Here is a 15,468-nt window from a genome sequence, read left to right as displayed (position 1 = left end):
ACTCGTAATTGGGAAATTCAAACGAATTTTTAATTAATTATAATTAATTAATTAACTAAACCGTTTTACCCGAAAAACTAAATTTTGGTCCGGTGCTACTTTTACTTTTTTTACTTTTTTTGACACCTTGTAGCAGCGTGAGCGTGTTGTGCATCGATTAACAGGTAAGTCTTGATTGTCTTGATATTTATTAAATGTTATAAGTAAAATGTAATTCGTCTGACATTATGTTTATTTTCAACGATTGTGTCTAAAATTAAAGTAAATCAAATAACTGAATCCTGACCCACGACCACTGGTTTTTATATTGTAATTGTTTTCGCGTCCAAAACATGGCAGTAATTACATAATAACTGTTATCACTAGGAAGTTGTAACACGTGTTGTACGGTAGGCAAAATTGCTTATCTGAATTTGTGTTTTTGTAAAGGTTTTTAAATATCGCAGAGAAAATGTCTTCTTAACGCTGACTCGTACTGTAAGTTGTTTCTATTGTTGTAATGTACAACTTTCACTTTCCTGTTAAATGTGCAACCCTCAATCCTTAACCGCTCGTGACGCCCCCCTTCTAGGAGCAGGTAGTTTTTCCTTCTTAAAAAGGACCGTCACAAAAATGAGGGAAGGAGACGCGATGTAGAGCTAAAAGTAAATTGTTGTAACGTTGTAAGTTGTTGGAAGTTTGTAGAGAATAAATCTGTTGAATTTTTTAGGGTTTTTGCGTGCGACCGTTGGCAGCGGTTTGAACTAACCCTAACCCTTGTTCTGTGGTTGACAGTTGACACCTTGCAGCAGCGTGTGAGCGTCGTGAGCGTGTTGTGCATCGATTAACAGGTAAGTCTTGATTGTCTTGATATTTATTAAATGTTATAAGTAAAATGTAATTCGTCTGATATTATGTTTATTTTCAACGATTGTGTCTAAAATTAAAGTAAATCAAATACCTGAATCCTGACCCATGACCACGTGGTTTTTATATTGTAATTGTTTTCGCGTCCAAAACATGGCAGTAATTACATAATAACTAGAATAATTATATTTATTATACTGTTATCACTAGGAAGTTGTAACACGTGTTGTACAGTAGGCAAAATTGCTTATCTGAATTTGTGTTTTTGTAAAGGTTTTTAAATATCGCAGAGAAAATGTCTTCTTAACGCTGACTCGTACTGTAAGTTGTTTCTATTGTTGTAATGTACAACTTTCACTTTCCTGTTAAATGTGCAACCCTCAATCCTTAACCGCTCGTGACGCCCCCCTTCTGGGAGCAGGTAGTTTTTCCTTCTTAAAAAGGACCGTCACAAAAATGAGGGAAGGAGACGCGATGTAGAGCTAAAAGTAAATTGTTGTAACGTTGTAAGTTGTTGGAAGTTTGTAGAGAATAAATCTGTTGAATTTTACACCGAGTATATTAATATTTCCCCTTTCTGAAGTATCACGAAATCGTGGATACAACACTGTTCTTAGGTCCAAATCGCACAATAGGTATTTTTTTTATACTTGGAAGTAAGTGAATAATCTCATTTATCGGAAGAAAGGCATACCTATATTCAGAATACCAATTATTCATTAAACTCAACTAGTTTGTTAAAGTTAACTAATTGCCTTTCGCAGTTACTTTATAATAGCATACTTTACAGGCAAATAAGCTTGACCATTAAGGCTCTAGACCCTCTGGGAGCTGGCGCATACGTTTTACGTGTAAACTGTTTTCACTGTTTTTAGCCGCAAATTTAGACTTGAAGAGTTTCTTGACATTTGCAGTGTTTCTTTATAAGTAAATGTAGGTCGAAGAGTCATTTTTGATTGAAATAAATGCCTAGATATTTTTTTATTAAATAAAATGTCTGTTAATGAAGTTGGTACGAATTTTTGATAACGGTGCATTGTATTGAGAATTTAAAAAAACCATTTTATAGGAAATTTAAAAATACAGACCTGAGATATTTTAGATTTTTGTTAACTGTTCTTAATTGTTAGATATAAAGCAAAAATTAAATTGTAAGTAGGCAACTTTTAATGCATCCTTCTTCGAATGCGTAGCTAGCTGGAAGAAGATTTATGACGGGTTTAGGACGCACCGCTGGAGGTAACCACCATTGGGGTGACCCACAAGATAATAATTTTATTGCATTTGTTCAAGACAGAGAAATGTATCGGCACAAATAGGAATTTTAGCGATTTCTCTAATAGTGGTATAAAATTAAAGCACATGATTTCGGAATTAATTTTTTTAACAAAATAATTAGGTACCTATAGATTTGCATTACGTTTTTTTTGTAGACACTGCTATCAACGTATCTTATGAGATTTTGAAATACGAGTAACCACGCTCGCTATTTTTTTGAATACTTTTAACAATAAAATTATTCCTGTTTTAAAAAAAGTATAAAAAAGATGATTAAAACTTTGGTTGTACTTAGCTTCGTTCTGCACAGGTTTTGTGATAGAACTACTGAGCTCCCTCACCACGACAAAGTGTCAACCCACTGAGGAAGTTTTTTTTTACTTTTATTGTTCAAATTAAAAATTATAATTATTATTAAAATGCTTATCATCATATTATGTATTTATGTAAAAATCTCTAAAACTAAACTTGAAATATTATTTACAAATCCTTTTTTATTATGCTGCGTAATGGTAAATTGCGACTATGTCTTGAATCAATTATTTCTGGTAACATGGCATTCATATAAAAATTTTCAAGACAATCTATCATTCTTCCGTTCCAATATTTACTATCGTCTTTCTCAATAATACAATATTTTAAATCTGGAGAGGTGTATACTATAAAATAACAAGTTTGGCGATTAGTAATGTGGAGCTGACCTTGTACTTGATACATGTAATTATCTTTTTCTTTTAAAACTATTTTACTATCATCTTGAGAATCTATTTCTAAGTATTTAATCAATTTTTGTTCTATGGCAGTTTTAATATTTGTGTTTCTTGCGCTAAGTGGACATTTAATTTCAACAATAGCATTTGAACCCACTAACCCATCTGGTGTTACACCTAAAAAAATTTTTTCTTTATCAACAAAAAAGCCGCATGAATCTACCTTTATACCTGTGGTCTGTTCAAACTTCTCCTTTGCTTTCTCTTCATTATCAATTTCCCACTGTAGTGGTTCGGGTAATTTTTTAAATTTAGATAATCCCACACGATACAAGATATCTTTTACAGCATTCGCTGTATTGGTCGTACATTTCATATTAATATGCTCATTATTACGTTGACCAATTGTTAACAAAGGAATTTTTAAAATATCGCAAGCAGCCAAATCATTCAAGAACTCATTTTTTATTTTGTCATATGTTTCTGTTGGCATGTCTATTATGTCATTAGTCGCACCATAATCCGAATCTGCACTTTGAATACGAATTTTTCTTTTATTTAATTTTCTAGCTTGAAGTTCTTTGGTTTTTAATAAGCGATTTGAAAATTTTGTGGTGTAAATGCCACTATTCCCTGATATTTTCTCCATAATTTTAAATACAAATTTGTACTCTGCAAAGACTCAAAGAGTAAAGAAGTTGTAGAACTATATGTTTTGATTATATATAAGTACCAACCACCACCCTAAACCCTCCACTAAATACAAGTCTTATGACTCATGAGCTTATGAAAAACTTTCTAAACTTTGTAATAAACATTTTTGTTTACATGTGATTTCAGTTTCAGGTACCCGATCTTTAGCAATGTTTACTTATATTTTAAAGAAATACACAAAATTTATATAATGTAAGAGTAACGCAGCTATATCTTCGCAAGCTAGTTATAGAAAAATTGTATAAATTTAATAAAAAAACGAGAAATAATTCCTAAATTCTAAAATAATACATAATTATAAAAGTATCATTTATTTTACTAGGCGTAACGTAAACAAATTATATCCCTAAGACTGGATCTTGCAATCTCTCGATACGTTATTTGTACTATAATTATTACTGGGTATAGTTACAATAAATTTTTACAACAATGTATTTTTCAGAATTTATTACCTGGATAAAATTATCAGACGAAAAAGCGGGTTTAAAGAAGTTTTCATCATTTTAATGAGATATTCCTAGTAACTTTTTTAAAGTTAAACTGTTTTCTGAAAGAACAATAATGTTTCACCAATTAATTTTTTTATTTTATATTTTTTCAATGCAAGTGATCCAATTAGAAATGCACATGACACATAATATAGCGAACAGAATTCGGTTAATTAAAACATAAAACCCAATAAATAAATGGTGTAATGGTGTATTATTTTTTACAAAACTATGCTAGTATTTTATTATTCTTTAGTATCAAATTTTTTTAACAAAATAAAAAACGTATTTTTCACTGTATGTTGCTTGAATCTCTGAAATAAGAGAAACTATCGTGGGCGATAGTGGAATTCAGTTTGTTTACATTATTTGCATTTTATGAGAAGGGACAAGACACCCCGAGGCGAAGGTCGGATGCCTATCTGATGATTGACAGCTGTCACTGAAAACAGGTCTAAAAAAAGTATGCAACTTGTAGTACACCAATTCTCAACAATTGCTTCGGTACCCTGAAGCCTTAATAACCTTACCTACTCATTCTATCAACAACACAATTTCTCTCAAAGTTAGTTGCATTCCAAAAATATATATATATATATATATATATATATATATATATATATATATATATAAATATATTTATATATATATATTGAAGTAATCTAAAAGTTGGATTTTTTTAAGCACAATTTGTTGTGCTTAGGTTATCAAAGATGAGTTACCTGTTTACATTATCATCATCGATTAAATTATAATGAAAACATGTCTTTACCACAATTGTTGTTATATTGTTTATTACCGAATCTTTGCTATAAAACTATTATACTATTTATTATATGCTCTTTGGTTAACTTGATAATATTTTTAATCATCTCTCTTAATTTCAATTATCGTTTCAATTTGCTTTATCTGACTATCTTTTCGAGTGATTCTCCTATATTCAAATAAAACTTTTTAGTGTATTCCAAATATGAATAAAATATTTCTTCCAAAGTAATATAATATTCTTTAATTTCTTGATCCGTTTTTGTATTTAATGTTATTATTAGGGATTTAATATTACGAACACTCAATAAAATCCATATTGTTTTATTTAAATTAACTATTTGGCGAAATATTTATAATATATTTTGTTATCAATTTTTATAATATGATAATTCATTTTTAATCTTATCATAATTTATTATTTGTATTCTATTTTATAGTTTTCTAAAATTTTCTTTAAATCTTTCTTAATATCGCGTAAATTCAGTGGGGGATAGCCACCCCCCACTGAAATTCCATATTGTATAAAGCATAAAGGATCATTTGTTATTACATATTATATTTTGCTTTTAAATAACGTAAACCATATATCGGTCAACCACGTACTCAAATTAATTTTATAGGAGTAGTTATTTTTATTTATAAAGTCCAACAGGTTTAATGGATTAGTATTAATTTTATAATTATGTATTGCCTTAAAAGATTATATTCGTTAACGTTAGTTTCCTATTTATCTAGCAATTCTTCTAATTTAAAATGATATTTCCTAACTTTTTTTGCCTTATTGTTATTCAACATCATTATTAATTCTTTAAAATTTTTAATCATTTTGTATATATTTATACAAATTTGCTTTAGCATTTTTATAATCTATTTCTTCGTATGAGATTTCCTAGTCCTTTAAAAAGTTCTTAAAATCGCGTTATTTCTTCAATAAATCCCATGAATTGAAGCAAATTATTTGTGATTAATATTTTTCTTTTTCTGCAAAAACAACATATTTCCAAAAAAATACGACTATCAATTTTCTCTTAAAATCAACACCTACCCACGTCTTTACTTATAGCATTTGTTGATTTTTCATAACCCAATATTTCTGCTAAATCTTTACCTTTAAACAAAGGTTGATTATCATTGTCTAATATGAAAAATACGTCTTGATCATAAACTTTCAAGTAACAGTATTATCTATGTCAATAATTTAATTTTTAATTTTTCGCTTCTTCTTTCTTGGATGATAAAATTCTTTCCATACGTTATTTGTCTTCATCATATAATTACATCTAATAGTTTTATTTATTTTATTTTTTATAATACGTAGGTCCCATATTGCCTCGCATATTGTACTAGATCCCTTTTATTACAAGTATTTATTTTTTTGACAATGAATTAAATAAACATTAAATTGATCACCTCCTCCCTATACCACACATATTTTTTTGAATCTCGAGGCTTATCACAAGTTTACCTCAAAAGGGACAGTGTGTTTTATCATGCACTGTTTATAGATAATTTCTTATGAAAAAAATGTAATAAATTAAATGAATTGCTCACATAACGATGACCAAGAAGCACGACAAATGTTTCAGAAAAGGTTAAACGATATGATAAGTATATATAATATAAGATTTTCTTAAAATACACTTTCGTAATCTTGAAGTCTTTGATGAATAAATTTTCTAATAAATGACAAGTCTTTGCTCCATTTGTTTGGAATTAAAATGTCCAGATGATTTTTATAACTATAGAAATAAATATGAAAAAACATGTAAACAATGTAAAAAAGCAGTTAATTCTACTCGTTTATTATGTGATTGTGGTAGATATTACACTAGAACTAATTTTAAAAGGCATATAAAAACAGATTTGCATAAAAATGGATTGAATTTATTTATTTACTAAAAATTGTTTGTTAGATTTTTTCCTATAATAAATGGAACGAAGGAACTTAAGTAATCTTCGTTTATCTGAACTGTTTAATATTGCAAAATCATTAGACATCAAATATATTAGAAAATATAATAAAGCAGACTTAATAAAAGCTATTATTAAAGCTGAAGAGCAATTACATAAGGAAATAAAAAACGGAAAAAAATCAGTTATGCCTCCTTTGCGGAATTCGGACAGAGTCCTCATGAGCGAAGCGAATTCAGAAATATTTTCATTTGATGATGATTTATTTGCTGAACCAAGGAAAAAGAGAGTTAGTAAAGTCAAATCTGACATATGTGGAAAATATATCAAAAGCACCCGAATGCAGAAGATTTCTGGAAATTAATGGTTAATGCCCCATATGGTAAGTCAATGCAATCTGTTAGAAACCAACAAAATATTAAATTATATTGTGATGAAGAAAAATTACAAAAAGCGATAAACAAACCTAATTTTAAACACAGAACTATATTTAGCAAACACCTGGCAGCAGTTCACAATTTTAAAACAAAAGTATTGTTTAATAAACCAATTTATATTGGACAAGCTGTATTAGATTTATCGAAATTGTTAATGTATAACTTCCATTACAATGTAATTAAAAAAGAATTTAATGAAAACGTAAAACTTCTTTATGGAGACACTGATAGCTTTATATATGAGATTAAAAATGCCGATTTCTATGAATTTATGAAAAACAATCCCGACTATTTTGATACAGCTGATTATCCAAAGAATCATCCATTATATTCGGATAAAAATAAGAAAGTAATAGGGAAGTTCAAAGATGAATTGAATGGTATTAAGATATTAGAATGCATAGGTTTAAGGTCAAAAATGTACAGTTACAGAACTGAAACGTCTGTTTCGAAAAAGTTAAAAGGTATCAAAAAAGCAGTATTGAAGAAAGAAATAAGTTTTGAAGATTACAAAAATTGCTTGTTTAATCAAAAAGAATACTTTCATAGGCAGAAAGTGATCAGGAGTCATAAACATGATATATTTACTGAAGAAGTAAAGAAAAAGTCTCTAAGTTGGAAAGATGATAAAAGATACCTTTTACCTAATTCTACAGATACATTAGCTTATGGACACGTATTAGTATCATCATAATATAACATAACATAACATAATCGCTATTTTTTATTAGTGTTGAAGTAATAAATTAAGAAAACAATAATTACAATTACGATAATAAGCATAAGAACAAAAATAATAATTTTTAATTTATTAACTTGTTGAATGAGACTTGAAAACTTTTTTCGGAATTTTGGATATTCTTCATTGAATATATTTAAATTCTTGAATACAGTACTTTCCATTTAATTTACAATTTTTGAATCTTTTCATTTATTGCTCTCATATTTTTAGTATGTCTTTCAAATATTTTCAAAGTTCTTTTCTTTACATCATCGATGTTTGATGGTATTACTACTGTTTTGCTTCTTAATTCTGCTAGTTTCTTAGGATCGTAATTATTGTAGTTATCTAATTTATATTCCAATTCATCTATTTTATTATTAGCGGACTCTAGCTCACAATCAGTCATAATTAATTGTTCAAGGAATAAATTAGCTGCTTTTCTTGCAATATATTTATCTACAACTTCTTGTTTGAAACCAACTATTTTTGCTCCATCTTCTAATCTGTCTATTTCTAAAAAGTTTATAAAGATTTACTAATTAATTCGTCTGCTTCTTCATCTAAACTTGTATTTTTACGACTACCTGCTTTATGTTCTACATTATCGAATATTTTTTTATTTTTTATTTTACTTTTTCTCTCTTTTGTTCCCAATTGTTCCGATTTGTTCTCTTTTGTTCCGGATTGCTCTGGTTTGTTCCCGTTTGTTCTCGTTTTACATGCAATCTTAATTCCAACTGAATTTAGTCCCATATTAAGGGAATTTCTGGAAATACTTTTAGATTTGCAAAAATCTGTCTTTGTTAGTTTTTTATTTACGGTCGAATTGAGATATTCTATAGCAAAATTACGATTTCTCATTTGAGTTACTTCTTTGATATTTTTTGGTATATTTAGTTTTTTATCTTGAGTAAAAGATTTGTAACTATTTTTAAATTGCTGGAGGTCAGATTGTTGTCTTATTTTTAATGGTGTATAATATTCTGCTACAATTTTACTTTCTTTAGTATTTGCCATTTTTTAATTTATTTTAGAAAATTTATCTGATTATTAATTAGGTACATGACAACAAAAAAATGCTTGTTTTTTACACCTGCTAGAGTATAAGCCACCAAACTCACACCATTTGTGGAGGTCAATTTTTTCGAGACTAATTTTATACTCACAAAGAAAGTATAAGACATCTATTCAGAGTTTGGGTAAAGATTAACTTATAAAGGTTAACTTACAAGGGTATACCTGTTTATTTTTTTCTGTTCCGTATAAAAGATTTAAAACTGTTTTTGAATTGTTGGTGTGCTTGTTAACAGTGTGTAGTTAATACTATGGGTCAATCTTGCTTGCTTTATTTTTTACAATTTAGTAATGAAAAACAGGTATTTTGATATGTCATTTGAGTTGTCAAACGCCTTTCATTTTATCACTAGTGTTAAAAAATAACATTATTTTATAATTATTGTTTAAAAGTACAGTGGGAAAAAATGATTTTCATCTAGTTGCTTGTGAGATTTTTTCTCATGGAATGTTTCCTGTGCCGCTTCATTGGGATTTCTGTCAATAAATGTCATCAATCAATAAAATTGACAATTACAAATTATTACAATTTTCGGAACTGTAGTAACACACACTTTCCATGTACAGTTTGTAAGAAAATACCTACTGTCCTACATTTTAGAGGCGTACATCCGACCTGGACACATAAGGTAAATCGAGAATGGCAATATTCAATTCTTTTTGGTTAGAGTACTGCCGTCCTTATTTGCGTATAGCGGGACTACGTATTTTTACATCAGTAATCCAAACGAGACTTGATGAAAATCATTTTTTTTCCACTCTGTAGAATATCATTAATATATTCAAGGAATCAAATTTATTATATCCTCTTGGAGAAACATCCGTTTTTATAAGCAGACTCGTATAATTTCTTTGATTTTAAGAATCTTCAGAATCACTCATATCAAAATGGTTGCTTTTCGTGACTGATTCGTAAAAAATACTAGTATGCAATACGTTGCAAAATGCCTTTGTTTTTTGCAGCTTATTGCATAAAGAGCTTAGAGCTATTACAAATTCTATTTTGAATTTTGTCATTAATCCATTGACTTACAATGTCCGTAAAAGGTGCATATTGTACATACTCAAACTTACGTAATTATTGCATAAATTATAAGTTAAAGGGTTAATTCAAAATTCAACGTTTGTTAAACTCACTCAAGGTTTGTCTATCATGCTTCCCATTTCTTTGTAGTATTTTTCGATTTATTGTGCAAACATTAATTCGTGGTTTTCATTCATTGTTACAGGCAGTTTGTTTATTATGGAGGATAATCCGGCGAAACGTTTAAAATCTACCCTTTCACCGGTTTTTGAAGATGTCTTGAAATCCGATACTTTTGTTGATAAAAGTGCGTTGATGTTAGCAGTTTTTGAAACGGACGATAAACCTATGGTATTGTGTACCGCACCGCGCCGATTTGGCAAAACTGTAAACTTATCCATGATGCAACGATTCTTGGAGTTGGAAGTAGATGAAAATGGAAAGGAGAAAGCAACGGTTTTGGAAGACAAAGACAATTACAAACTGTTCAGTTCAGCAAGGTTCAACTTAAAAGTCATGGAGAATAAGAAGTTTGTAAATACTCATTTCGGACAATATCCGATAATCAAAATAAATTTTCTCTTTGATGATGACGTGAAAAGCAAATCTGATGCAGTGAATGCGTGTAGAAGCGCTATATCGGAAGCTTTTAGGCAATACAGTTACCTTTACAAATCCAAATTGTCACCGTTGGAAGACTATGAAAAAAAGCATTGCGAACAATGGTGTAACCATTTTGCCCGCAAAGGAATTCCAGATGACGAAGTAGTCAAGGGGTTGGGATGTTTGGCAGCTTATCTGAATAAGTTTCATAAAAGAATGGTTTTTCTGCTCGTTGACGAGTACGACTCGATCATTTCAAATGCGTTGTACAATGTGAAGAATGCTGATCCAGAGGCTGAGCTCAAAGAGCTAGAGGAAGCTGCCTCATTCACAATTAAAGTAATTGGACATGCTCTAAAAAAATTTCCTGAGATCATTAAAGGAGCGTTTATTACCGGAATTTTGGATGTGGGTGGTGTAGCGATTTCCACCCTATTGGGTAATATATTGCGACAGCAGTTCGGAACCCAGAATCTGTGCCAAGATTTCTATGGATTCACTGAAGATGAAGTTTGTACTCTATTTCATCGGTTTGCAGTAACGGGGGAATTGGAAAAAAAAGCGAAGGCTAAATATAATGGGTATTTAAATGGCTCGAAACAATGCCTATATAATCCTCAATCGATTGCGCAGTTTTTGAAAAATTTATCTCTGGGAGAAGGTGCTTTAAAAAATTATTGGCAACAATCTGGTTACATTCACAATATGTCTAAACTATTTGAAGAGGGCAGCGTGAAAACGTTGTTGTATGAACTTCTACAAGGTGTTAAAGAAGATTTTCAATTCACGTTAGCACCGTTACAATTAAGCGATCTGAAATCTTTGCATAACATATTAGTTAATCAAAATTTGACTTGTGACATAGAAATAGTTGTTCGATTTCTTGTATCTCTAGGATACTTAACATATTCATTTGATGATCACAAACTCCAAATACCTAACGCTGAGCTAATTGATGAATTTACGAAGCTGCTACGAGCTTATTTTTTTGAAAAATTTGGTATTAACAGTAAATTGGCTAACGCTTGTTCAGCATCATTTTCTAAGCTAACCATTCTCTGTGATGAAGGTGATTCATTAGCAAAGTTCAAAAAAGAATTAGCAAATTTTCAAAATAGTATAACCTGTCTACTTCAACGTTCAACACTTATCGATCCATTGAATGAGGCAACTTTACAGAGTATAATTACATTGACATGTAGTAAAGCAGGATTTCTCTTCGGAAACGAAATAACAATTCCATTTCATAACACCAAAGTTGATATAGTACTGTTTAATGATAAATCTGGGATAATAATGGAATTAAAATGTGGTCCAAATACTGTACAAGACGCATTTAAACAAATCTTTCAAAATCGGTACTACAATGTTTTCACAAATAAGAAGTATTTTGATGAGCGTAAGAAATCTCCTTCTCTTTCTTTTGTTATGGCAATGCATGTGGATTCTGACAAGAAAGGATCTGTGATGTGCCTGCAACGCAAGGATGTTATTCACGTTCTGGATGATCTGCAACTTGACGCTAGAGAGTCATCGCTAGAAGGTCGCATTGAGATAGCTGTTAATTCTATGGGTGAACGTTTCATTAACATTTGTTGCGCAAAAGCAATTCTTGGCTCTTAACATACCAGAGAAACCGGTTCAGTTTTTGTTTGAATTTAAAGTAGCTATTTTTAAGTTCAACGCGGCATGTTAATTTCAGTTTCGATCAACTAAATCTGTTCCATTTCATATTTCATATTTATATATAGTTATAATAAAACATGAATTACAGAGTTTATATTGTTTTAGTAGAAATGCAAAGACTCCTTTTTGATATTGGACTTTAATAATTGGAAGCCGGTCTGATGGGTTTTAACGGTTCAGTTACCCAAACCAGCTTGATCAGGAAATGAAATCCACAATATTTCGGGGTATTCAGGATTGATGGTCGTGCCGATGATTCTCCTCGATAGACACATATCTATAAACGGTATAAGCTGTCGTGAAAGAGGAGATGCTGTAAGAATAGATCGGATTGTAGTCGGGGAATGTTTTTCGTACGACTGTCCGATTGTTTCTAGAGTGACAGTGTCGGGGTAGTCTTTAGCCAGTTGGGCCAAATAAGCATTAATCTTTAAAACAATAACTAAAAACGGGAGTTATTTTTTCCAAGTGTTACCTCAACGTGGCGTAAATATTGGTCAAAAGTAATTTTTCCCAAACCTAAAGCTTGTCTCGATTTGTGGTAGTGTTTTTCAGCCTGAATGGCGGTTCCAACATTTTCGATTTCAATGCTAAACTCAAGATTGTTGAGCCCTCGTATTTGGCACTAGACAAGCCCACGAGGGCTAGTACTTATCAGTACTGGCACTTTCATTGCGATATCTACTGAGGTATCGAGAGCAGAATCTCTTTTATAAACGTGGATAAACAACAGTCTAATCTGCTGATTCTTCGATAAAATTGAATTGAATTTGTCCTAATTCTCTTTTAATCCAGTGTTTTAACGGATTACGTCTTCAAATATTTGTTTAGTGGTTAAAAATCCAGCTTCAATAGTTTAATCCCGTGATATTTCATCCTTGAGTGATACAAGACTTTTGTCTATTATTATTAGTTGTTACAAAAGAGCTAACAAAAGTAAAAACGAATAAAAAATTAATCCTCATAAAAATTTGTTTCATCAATAATTTTTTTAGAAATGTGTAAAAAGTGCCATAAATTGCGACTTCATAATTAATTACCCGATTTTAACAAATTACTGAATAAAAAATTTCTCAATTATTTTATATCGTACATATTTTTGAATTAATGGTCCGACTAATGCCATTCAAATACTTTCGTGTTAATTATTATTTATTACTTCTTGTTAGTGTGATTATTTAATATAACGTTTGGGGCCCGTTTATAAAATGGTTTGTTAAAATTTAATTCGGTGTTAAAAGTTAACAACGCAAATCAAATCAAATTTGCTAATTTGTTAGTTGCAAATTAACTTAATGGCCCTTAGATATTTATATATATATATATATATATATATATATATATATATATATATATATATATATATACAAAAATAAAAGTGTCTCAGATCAATGCAAAGCGCAAACAACATTCTTTTTATCAAAACTAAATTACTTACATAATGAAATTTGTAAATGGTTTCTAATAATCTTGAGCAAAAAATTTTTTCTTAATTTCTGGGTTTCTGGGTCCATTAGTTATAACTATAACTTACTATAACTATAAAGTCTACCTTTGTGCCCTATTTCAATAAAAAAAATGCAAATCCGCTGTTGCTATTTTCATTAAAAAGGTAGATCTTTAAATTTAAACAGTCAGTATACAGCGTGCTCAAAAACTGGCGCACCAACTCATTGGTGTGTGGTAGAGAACTGGTTACATATAAAGGTAAAAATAGTAAAAAAATTCTTTGAATTAAAGTTATTGATAAATAACTAATTTTAGATAAATGATATGTGGCAACGTTGTCTAACAGTCATGATCGCAATAGAATTTGGTCAACAATAAAAATAAATTATTTTTGAAACGGTTACCTAGGAAATAATTCCCAGTGTTGGCACATCTACACATTGTGATTTTTTGGATGAATTTTAATTTTTTTTAATTAAAAAAACTGCTAAAATCTGATAGTAAATTTAAAAATAATTATTCATCGTTTTGTTACGGAACGATTACCTGGTATGAAACATAGAAATATAAAAAAATAATGATAACTAAAGAAGTTAACACAATAAGTTTGTAGCTCAAGATTTTTTAAAATATGACTTTAGGAATTTTTTTAACATTTTTCCCGTGATCTACACGTGCTTCTCAACAACGTACCACTGCGTTGGTGCGCCAGTTTTTGAGCAGCCTGTAGATAAATCTAGATAATTCTTTTGTTCTACACACATTCACTGAAACTTGGTTAGATAATAACTTGATAATATCGGGTGATTCAAAAATGTGTGGCATAATTTTAACCACGAATACCCCTCTACAATTAAGAAAAAATTACAATTTTTCAAAAATTGGTATGGAAAAATGGTTTTTTGAAAATATTTTTGTTACCGTTCATGCGATTATTATGAAATTTTGCATGCCAAGAGACACAAAGACGCCCTTTGATATGGTGTAAATGGAAATCTTGTAAAAGCTATACATTTCCGGTGACAAGAGGGCCCTTCCAGTTTTTAGGTGATAACTCAATTTTTCGGCCTATAAACACGTATTTTTGATGTCAAAAATCAAAAGCCCAATTATTTTTTAATAAAAAAGGTACTCTTGCTTCATGTCGTCAAACTGTACCGTTCTCGAGTTATTTGGGATTAAACTAAACTCTAAATAAAAACGTCTTTTTTATTGTTGAATTGGTGGTCAAAAGGGCATTGTGTGACAAAACCGATTTCGGGGTGAAATAGGGCGAAAACTGCAATAGTGCATTTGCGGAGCTGGACAAGATAAATTTTTTTAACACTGTTCCGACAACTAAAAGGCCATAATTTTATTTTTAAAAAACGTCTTTTTTATTGTTGAATTGGTGGTCAAAAGGGCATTGTGTGAGAAAACCGATTTCGGGGTGAAATGGGGCGAAAACTGCAATAGTGCATTTGCGGAGCTATAAATATTGAAATTAGGTGAAAAAGTGGGAAAAATTAAGAAGCAATTTGTGGTAAATAATTGAGTTTTTCGCTATTAGCAAAGTGACTTTCTTAAAATGTCATTTTTAAGAGGGTGTTTAGTGTTTTTTCGGATTTTTATTTTATTAAACGGTTTCAAAGCTGACAACCAAACATACATCTACGCAAATTGAAACGTATTTTGCTAGTGTGAAACTGGCTTCATGTTCGGGTTTCTTCGGAATTTCGAGGAGCTGGTTTGGGGAGCTGTCTTCACACAAATTGCT

At 30.2% G+C, this 15,468-nt stretch overlaps 1 protein-coding gene and 1 non-coding gene across 4 annotated transcripts; one reads left to right on the top strand and one right to left on the bottom strand.

Annotated features, from left to right (window-relative positions):
• Nucleotides 1-61: 61 nt before the first annotated feature.
• Nucleotides 62-12,355, top strand: LOC107399061 (uncharacterized). Of its 3 annotated transcripts, none has more exons than XM_064355193.1 (3): nt 62-164; nt 710-830; nt 10,180-12,355. In XM_064355193.1, the coding sequence occupies exon 3, from the start codon at nt 10,194-10,196 to the stop codon at nt 12,198-12,200; it is 2,007 nt and encodes a 668-aa protein (XP_064211263.1). In that variant the 5' UTR covers nt 62-164; nt 710-830; nt 10,180-10,193; the 3' UTR covers nt 12,201-12,355. The 3 variants fall into 3 exon arrangements, with proteins under 3 accessions (XP_064211263.1, XP_064211264.1, XP_064211265.1); XM_064355194.1 differs by lacking the exon at nt 62-164 and adding an exon at nt 480-662; XM_064355195.1 differs by lacking the exons at nt 62-164; nt 710-830 and adding an exon at nt 9,404-9,579.
• LOC103314624 (uncharacterized) lies at nt 11,897-12,935 on the bottom strand. Its single transcript, XR_010333241.1, has 2 exons — nt 12,739-12,935; nt 11,897-12,691 (listed from the first exon to the last, which is right to left on the bottom strand). It is a non-coding gene; the product is annotated as an uncharacterized LOC103314624 (transcript).
• Between the last annotated feature and the right edge of the window lie 2,533 nt (nt 12,936-15,468).

This window comes from Tribolium castaneum, chromosome 2 (assembly GCF_031307605.1).
Source record: "Tribolium castaneum strain GA2 chromosome 2, icTriCast1.1, whole genome shotgun sequence".
Classification (NCBI taxonomy): Eukaryota; Metazoa; Arthropoda; class Insecta; order Coleoptera; family Tenebrionidae; genus Tribolium; species Tribolium castaneum.
The sequence above is the reverse complement of the archived record's forward strand: the minus strand, read 5'-3'. Positions and strand labels throughout refer to the sequence as shown.